At 36.2% G+C, this 9,050-nt stretch overlaps 2 protein-coding genes across 2 annotated transcripts in view; both read left to right on the top strand.

The window, feature by feature from the left end:
* Nucleotides 1-787: 787 nt before the first annotated feature.
* LOC105319383 (G protein-activated inward rectifier potassium channel 2) lies at nt 788-2,875 on the top strand (the record flags this gene model as incomplete). Its single annotated transcript, XM_011416906.4, is given in 2 exon segments — nt 788-1,464; nt 1,574-2,875. Coding segments are annotated over 2 exon segments (1,560 nt in total). The 5' UTR covers nt 788-852.
* Nucleotides 2,876-3,311: 436 nt separating this feature from the next.
* Nucleotides 3,312-9,050, top strand: part of LOC105319419 (collagen alpha-1(IX) chain) — a 10,825-nt gene continuing 5,086 nt past the window's right edge. The window contains exons 1-8 of the mRNA XM_011416960.4: nt 3,312-3,514; nt 3,882-3,961; nt 5,350-5,394; nt 5,630-5,887; nt 6,300-6,334; nt 6,458-6,506; nt 7,175-7,216; nt 8,596-8,738. Of these exons, the coding sequence (XP_011415262.3) occupies nt 3,420-3,514; nt 3,882-3,961; nt 5,350-5,394; nt 5,630-5,887; nt 6,300-6,334; nt 6,458-6,506; nt 7,175-7,216; nt 8,596-8,738 (747 nt within the window). The 5' untranslated portion in view covers nt 3,312-3,419. The remainder of the gene's footprint in view (nt 3,515-3,881; nt 3,962-5,349; nt 5,395-5,629; nt 5,888-6,299; nt 6,335-6,457; nt 6,507-7,174; nt 7,217-8,595; nt 8,739-9,050) is intronic.

The raw sequence follows: 9,050 nt of genomic DNA, 5'->3' as shown, positions 1-9,050 counted from the left end.
ATTTACATGTATGATCCATGTGTTGGTGTAAGTAGTCCGATTTCTGATTTCTTCTACAATGCATTGATAACATGTTTATAATGTCTTGTGTTTTACATGTATACACGTACGGAATCCTTTCCAGGACATTAAATTATGGGTTCTTAAATAATGCTGAATATAAATGTAAACATTCTTTACATTTTTTTTTGGGGGGGGGGGGGGGGGGGGCTAAGGGCACTAGAAGGGCACTAGTAAAATACAACGTGGGAAAAAAAGCTTCACAATGTTTTATTCTTTAATTATTTTTTAGTTTAAAAAAATTGTTTCAATCGTATGACAAATTCCATAATTGTTTTATTGATGTAAGCAAATATGGAACAAGGTTTTAATTTTGACTAGTTATTGGTCAGCCTTTGTTGAAAAGTATTGATTCAGCACCTTCATTGTAATTGACGCGTAAATTGAAAAAAACTGTGTTGATCAATTTCTTGTTGCGGACAAACCCATTAATTAAGAGATCGATATTTCAGGATTATTGATTGATTACCCATTAATCGGTTTCTTTTATCTTGTCATCAGTTGAAACAAGACATTGATACTTATGTACTTGCAAACGCTTCGCCTGACGAATTTTCCGCCTCACTACCGTTATAGGCAATGATGCGTTATGCCCCTTAGGTTACCTACTACAATTGTTTATATATTTTTTTTTTCTTGACTGAGATTTATTGGTAATTTAACTAATCAACAGGAAAAATCTACCATTAATTTTGGGATGTCAAAATTTTAGACCACCGTAAAAATCCCCCAAAAAGGCAAACCTGAAACTCACATACCGAACAATTGGTCGCGAGCTTTCGAACGATCGCCATGTTTACGGAAGAAAAAGTGGAAGAAAAACTTAGCAAACTGCCCTTTGTTAATTATGTCAAACAAAGATTTAACCTTGGTCAGTATAACCCAGAAGAACAACGGAGAGCAATTGTACAGAAATCCGGGCACTACAGAGTGAAATACACGGGACTAAAAGAGTACCGCGCCAAATTTTTCCAAGACCTCTACATAACTCTCATTGACCTAAAATGGCGGTATGCTTTGGCAGTGCTCTTCAATGTCCATCTTTTGTCGTACTTCTTTTTCGCCCTCATGTGGTATTGGATGATGTATAATCATGGGGATCTCGACCACCTAAACGATCCCAAGTGGGAATCATGCGTCGCAGGCGTCCACAGTTTCGGTGACGCCATGCTGTTTTCCATTGAATCCCAAACGACCATCGGATACGGTTTCGCCTATCCAAATACAGACTGTGGTGGCGCCCTTCCACTTCTCTTTGTACAGATCACAGTCGGTATTCTGTTGGAAAATGTCCTCCTGGGCTTCATTTTTGTCAAATTTGCTCAGCCAAAGCGTCGAAGGAAGACCATAATGTTCAGTAAAGTGGCATGTGTTGCGCAAGAGGAAGGCGATCTTTGTCTGCAGGTAATTATAAGATTTATACTTTGTTTACGAAATCAATTTGGTTTTTGAATACTGAGAAATTGTTGTATAAATGCATTTTTATTTATTTTTGTAATTCTCGTGCTTACAGATTCGCGTAGGAGATATGCGACAAAGCCATCTTATTGATGCCAAAGTACACGGAATCCTCATCAAAAGACACGTTACCCGGGAAGGAGTAGCCTACCCTTTGTTTCAACACGATGTCCATTTCCAGGCCAACAAAATGGGGGATACCATAATGCTTATGTGGCCCCTTATTTTAAGTCATAGAATTACACAAGAGAGCCCCTTTTGGGATATAAGGCCATCCGATTTGTCCTCTGAAGCTTATGAACTTGTGGTTTGTATTGAGGGAACCTTGGAAACAACTGGGGAGTTTTGTCAAGCTAGAACTTCCTATCTACCTTCGGAAATCCTTTGGGGTCATCGATTCGATCGTATTGAGGAATTTGACGCTGGCAATGGCAGATGGGAGATTGACTTTTCTGGCTTTAACGATGTCGTATATATAACTAATATACGACACAGTGCCAAAGAACTGAACCCTTACAGAGAATACAGAATGTCGAAGGAGGAAAGCGAAGCAACAACAAAGGAGAAGGGATTATCGATAAGTCTCCATTCTGTGGCTTATGATCTGCCTCCCGAGTTTCCCTCAGCCTCCAACTCAACAGAGTACCAGAAGTCTGGTAGTCCTAAGCTTTTAACTCGTGGTCTTAGCCAAATGGACGAACTGGAACGAAGCAGACTCTCGCTAGAAATGGAAGCAGAGAACCGCGAGGAAGAACTAACAGAAAAAACCCCGATGGAAAAATCCGAAGAGCAGGCCCAACGCCCTGTTGACGATGCCGAAGAAGAGGAGGAAGAGGCTCCATTAGAGCATGACCTTGGAGATGGAAAACCTTTAGAGCATGACCTTGGAGACGGAAAACCGCCAATCAAAGAGAAGGCTGAGTCTGACGTATCCGATGACGACACCATAGGTCAGGACGAGGCTGAGGAAGAAGAGAACTTTCATGATGTAGCGTCCTCATGATGTCAGCAAGAAATCGTGATTTTGTTCTTACTTTAGTTGAATGGATATGAGATGTAAACAATTTCAAAGACTGTTAAAGCAATTAATGTTCAGTTACTGAAGTTGATTTCTTTCATTCGTTCATGCATAATACCAAATCCATTTTGTAAATAATCTACAAATTAAATTGTGTTTTCCTACATTGATGTGTGCACAAATAAAAAAAAATGCTTTAAAATTCTAATGAATATGACTTAGTTTCATTATCAAAAGTTCAAGTGTATCTGTAACAATTCAATAAGAATTTATATGCAAAAGCGCACGCTCTAAATGTTTATTACTTGTTTAACATTTCAATTAACAAGCAACAGAAAAGAAGAAAGACAATCATTTATAAAATCTAAACTATTTTTATGCACAAACAATAGCATTGGACCAACGTGCAATTTGCCTTTCGTAGCCATCTCATTTACACTGTATTCCTATAAAATATCATTTTTTGATATCAGGAGTACGTGTTATAGTTATAATACAGTAGTCCAAAGATGATGTCGTTCTGTCCAAGAGAGATAAGCGCCGATGGAAAAAAAAAACCTGTTCATGACGTCACGTTTTGTTTTTTTAAATTTTTTTTAAATTTACACGAATCCCTAAATCTCTGATGGATGTAATTAATTAACCACTGGCCTGATCGTTCTCTAGCTAGACAGATGACAGTGTAATTCACATGTCTAATTCATTTCTGGAAAGAGTAATGATCAATCATGAAATTCAGCAGTGTTCACGAAAAAAAAATTACAACAACTAATCCCACAAATGGACAGGAAATTCCGCTGATGCACTAAGTCGGGGGAGGTGCACTTAATGCTCGATATGCACACACAGAAAGCTGTGATAGGTAGCCATCGGTGACCACTGGATGATGGCAATTAAAAGTAAATTAGGACTGTTATCTTGGATTATAATTTTAGTGATGTGTGTATTAGATATTGATGGACAGTCGTCGCAAATCAGGTGAGCAATAATGTAGAATTGCTATGTCTGAAAAAAAAGAAAAAGACATTGGTTTTGATTTCTGTTTACCAAAATTGTGCATTAAGTTTTATTAGATGATAATTAGGTTTCTTTCTAAGTTATACATATATTTACATACAATAATATTTGTAAAACCCAGAGACATTTGGTTTTTTTTTTCTTATCAAATCTTTGCGTAACTTCCGGTAAGATGTATTTATTTGATATACTTCCTTACTACAATATTTATTACAAGCACTGATATTTCAACCTTGAAAACAAAACAGTTGTGAACCCTGGTGAAGACATCCGTGGAATTGTTACCCTTATCACATAACACTTTAACATCTACGCTATTTTATTTTAGAGTAAACTGTTTCTGGGCCGGCGATCTAAGGTATATAGAAAACAACCAGTTTTGGAGAAATAGATGCGAAATTCCTCCTGGTCAGTATAAAACACGTAGCATATTGTTCACGTATTGTTGGTATATCATTGAGCCTACCGATTTCAGAAGATGTAGCTTTGATTATACTTTCATCAATTAATTTACATAATAGTAATTTCTTCAGTAAGGTATATGTTTTCATTATTATCACAGGAGCTGAAACTCAATCTAGCTTTTCTGATCGCCAATTGGTCGGTCCGTCCGTCTGTCCGTTTAAAACATTTTACATGTTCTATTTCTACAGTTATACTTGCGTTTAGTGCTATAAAAGTTCGTTTAAATTAAGGTGCCAAGTTATGTTCACTGATTTGCTGATAGAAGATACATGTAAATAGGAAATACTGAAAAGAGAGTGTGGTGTGTCAAACACCTTTTTCTTAAGAATCAAAACCAATAGTCACAAACAACAAGAGATCTAAAATTTTGTCAAAAAATTTCTGAAGAACCTAAGGCCACTATATAATGTTAACTTAGTTTAGAAGGTACATAATGTAGTATTGAGATTTGCAAGTTTAAAATTAGTCAAACCGTTATCTTTAATGGGTATTCGAATGACAACAATTGGATAAATCTATTTACCTTAATGTATCTTACACCCTAACTTTTGTAAAAAAAAAAAAAAAAAAAATAAATGAAATAAAAATGGTTATAACAATTTGTGCTAGTTTAACCTTTTATAAGAATTTTCTGATATTTTTTTCCCCAAACTTGACCTGGGAGAGGGGGTATGGAAAAATGGAGATAACAGATCTAGAATCTTAATAATATATTATAATATATGTAATTCACATCGTAAAGCGAGTAAGCTGCTTTGGTCAGAGTTGGATCCGTTTAGGATAGTGTTGCTTGGGCGAGCGATGTCGCCTATTGGCCTATTGTTCTAACTCGTGTGTATGAGGGCAAAGTATATTTAACATCGGGTTCGAGATTCACATTTACAATTTCTACAATAGTTAAAATTTGGAAATGAAAAAGTATTTTTATGTTTATATCCTAATTGAATAACTGTTATAATATCAGTATTCGGTTGTAAGTAGTTTATATTATTAATTTTTTACACTTGTGAATCTGTCCATTGATTGGTCAATTTACGGTATAGGCAGTAGGCCATCTTTTGGCGGCATTTTCATCGTAGATGTTGACGGGGAAAGACCATTTTGTCTAATAGATTCCTCATATGCTGACGTCACAGTCACAGTGGCCGGAAGCCCTAATACAGCATTCCTTACTTAGGACCACTGTCAATATTACCAAATACATTTGTATTACCAAATATTACCAAATAATAAACTATCAAGAATAAAAGAACTGCAACATATAAGGACTGTGTATTCTTATGTGCTACACGTGCTTTAACAAATTATGAATAATTATGTATTTTGTCTAGGTTACAGAGGAAAACCAGGCCCAAAGGGCGACACGGGAAAACCAGGTACATGTATGAATTACGTAAATCACATTGACAGTACGAATTGTCCACAACCTTAAACTAACCATAAGATTATTTGAATCACTGTGAGTTTGGCGTTACGTTAATGAATTCAGGGCTACACGGCTGCACATGCACAATCATGTATAAATATTTGTCAATAGCGTCCAGTTATTAGGTTTGTAAATATTGAGGAAGTTTCCAGTGTATTTTGTACAGTCTGTCATTTGTTTTCAAGGAGTACCCGGTATCTCCATCTTGCGAGAAGTTATCGTGAAGGGAGAAAAGGGAGATCGAGGCCCAAAGGGGGATATGGGGCCAGTCGGTCCAAAAGGGGAACCCGGGGATACTGATGATTATGGACCTCCTCCACGGGGTCCCCAAGGACAAAGGGGTCAAAAGGGAGAACCCGGTGCACTAGGCATTAGGGGACCAAAAGGTTCCCTTGGGGCGCAGGGGCCGAAAGGAGACAAGGGCGAACCGACTGAGGACATTGGTATGTACTTAGCTAAACTGTTTACAAATTTATGGTGGCATAGATCTGCCACCACTTTTAAGATGATTTTGTTGACTTGACAGATGACTGTGTCGACTTGTCAGATATTTATGTCAACTTGTCAGATCTTTAGGTTGACTTGTTTCTCGTAGGGTAAAGAACATGAGAGAAATAAATTCCAACGGGATAAATGACTATCATTCCTTTAAAGAATTGTCCGATAAAATGGCAAATTCTTTGTTTCATCAGATTTGCTGAAGTTATATGTATTCCAATTATAGTTTATTATTAGCCATTAGAGCATCATAACTTTTAAAAGATTTGGTTGATGTACCTTAAATAAAAAAAAAAATCAAATTATTGGGAATTTTTTTCAAGCTTTTATAAGACTGCGTATTTATTTTCCTTTTAGATGAAATCATCCTCGACCTTGAAGCTCGAATACAAGTAAGTATACTTGATTATTTTCGGAGGTGGTCATGACTGGTCATGTAGCAGTCGTAAGTTTGAATTGTAACCGAAATAATAATGTTGGCTGTACTGTACTTTTGATGTACTTTACCATTGCAGAAACTAGAGAGTCAACTCCAGGACTGTTCCTGTGAGCGACCAGATCCAGGTGTGAATTAATAAGTGCATGTCCATGGTTTATCAATAAAAATGCTTTTTATTCTTAATATAATGAAACTCTCTATTTTAAAATTTCTGAACTAAATTTGCGATGCCTACAAATGAAAAATACTAAAATACAACTGTCTACTGTAGATTCAATAACATTTTAGGGCATTTATTTTCACAGATAAAATAAAATCAACAGTATGTCAGTTCATACAAAAATCTTTAACAACGATTAACTTCAGCGTGATTTGATTTCGAGGGGCAAATCAACAACGAAATGGACAAATTTTTGTACCTTATAATACTCCGAGAATCAATAATATAGATATAAAGTCCAACCTCGTTATCTCGAACTAATAAGTCCAACCTCGTTATATCTCGAACTAAATGGGACTGTTTTAAAACTCAGAGATATTCGAGATATCGAGGGTAAATTACTTAAAAATAAGTGATTGGGACCTACAAAATCACTCCGACATATCCATGTTTTATTCGAGATATCAGTGTTCGAGATATTGAAATCAACTGTAAATAAACTGCTTGACTTTTAGTCTGTATATACTGAAAGAATATAATAATTTTCACACAAAGAGCTATTCTAGAGCACTTGGTGTAAATTGGCTGAACGTACTTGCATGCGCTGATAATCAACTGACCAAAACTTTTCAGTAACCCCTATGATTGAAGACGAACAAATTTCAACAAAATCAGGTAAGCATAATTTAATATGTATCAAACGCATCATGCATACCACAAATAATTTACTTGGCATGATTCGACAACGAAATTTGGTGAAATTTGGCCTGACCGAGATATTTTTACCTATACTTTCCTTCATCAAATCTCCGAACTGTTCAATTTGAAAACTCGGTCAAAGCTTTATTTTGGGTTTTAATCACTGTATACAGGGTTATTTTCGCCCCGTGTTATTGTTTTCTTCTACAGGGTCGGTGTAAAAGTAGGACTACAGTTACACTTTTGACGAAGGAAAATTGGCGGTTTTTTAACTTATTAATGTTTATTATGAAGCAGAAAGTATACAATCGATTAAAATTAAGATGCTTTTTGATATCTGATTAATGGTTTTTGAAAATAATAATTGGGAAATAAGTTAGACGCGAAAAAGGAAATTAGGAAATCGCGGGACATATGTCTGGGAAATATTTCCCTGACTACTTTTACACCTACCCCTTCTACAATTGCCAAAGTTTTCACCCCGTCTTGAATTCGCCCAGAACTGGGAATATTAACTCAGTACTGAAAACAATATGCCCACTGACAACCTTGGCGAGGACGAATATTTCCCTGTGTGCATTAATACTGAGATATTTAAGTGTGTGTGTCACCCGCTTCAATTTACATTTTGATCCTTCGTCTTCAAAAAGCGGATATTAATATTTTACCGTGACAAGCTACCAAACGTTGGACCAAATCTGAAATCTCTATGAAATTGTTATTAGTGGCTGTCCAATGTAGCCAAACGGTGAAGGATATTAGTATCCAAGCCAATTCGAATCTATGTCAGATCTTATGCAATGAGGCATACATTGCTACCCTTTAGCGTATTTTCATCAATTCGTCATTTTACTTTTATTAGAATTTTTAACCCATGCATTTTGACAATTTTTAAACATTTAATTTTTATACCTGCATTCAACTGTTATAACACATTGTTATAATTTTTTGAGAATCTTTTTGATGACTAACCATTGAAATGATCTATCCCCCCCCCCCCCCGGCAAAGAAATCGTCGGTGGATAGGTTTATATTTAATTTGGTTTACAAGCATGTGTACCTCTTTCGTATTTTCCTAACCGTACACGTCAAAAATCGCAACTTCTCGCCTATTTCCACCCGTCTCTATCTGTCTGTCTGTCCGTTCAAATCTAAGGCCATTGAACTCAGTAATGTGGCATCATCATCTTAATTGACTGACATTTGCCTTGCCCCCCCCCCTTCCCCCAAAAAATGCCCCCGTTTACTGACGTTGAGAAAATAATCAGTAACTTTTTGATAATTCTAGTGGTAATTTTACTGATTCCTAAGCAATAATGTTGCTTATCTCGCTTTTAATTTTTCAAACATTTCAGTGAATTTGACAAACTTCCCACCTCCGCCACTTCCGCCAATTGACAGTCTTCGCCGGAAGTTAATGCAAGAACTGAGGGAAGAAGGGGGAGAGTGCGTGAGCTACGCACTGCGATACTACAGTCAGTGCTCGGAGGATGGCCGATGATGTTTATGGTTTATAGACAGTATACATGTGTTTTGGTGATATGCAATTATTAATAAAAGAAAGTGGACATATACATATACCAGTGTACTGGTGCATTTGCATACTTTTCGAATTTTGAAAAATTAAAAAAAAGACATGAAAAACAGAAATATTTATTTGTTAAATCTTATTTCTTATAAATGAGTGTCACTGAAATCAGTTATAAGAATTTTAAAATTTTCAGATGAGATTGGTATAACTACACAAAGTCGTGATCTCTCTCTCTCTCTCTCTCTCTCTCTCTCTCTCTCTCTCTCTCTCTCTCTCTCT

Source organism: Magallana gigas, chromosome 3, assembly GCF_963853765.1.
Source record: "Magallana gigas chromosome 3, xbMagGiga1.1, whole genome shotgun sequence".
In the NCBI taxonomy this organism is placed as follows: Eukaryota; Metazoa; Mollusca; class Bivalvia; order Ostreida; family Ostreidae; genus Magallana; species Magallana gigas.
This window is presented reverse-complemented; position numbering and strand designations above follow the sequence as displayed.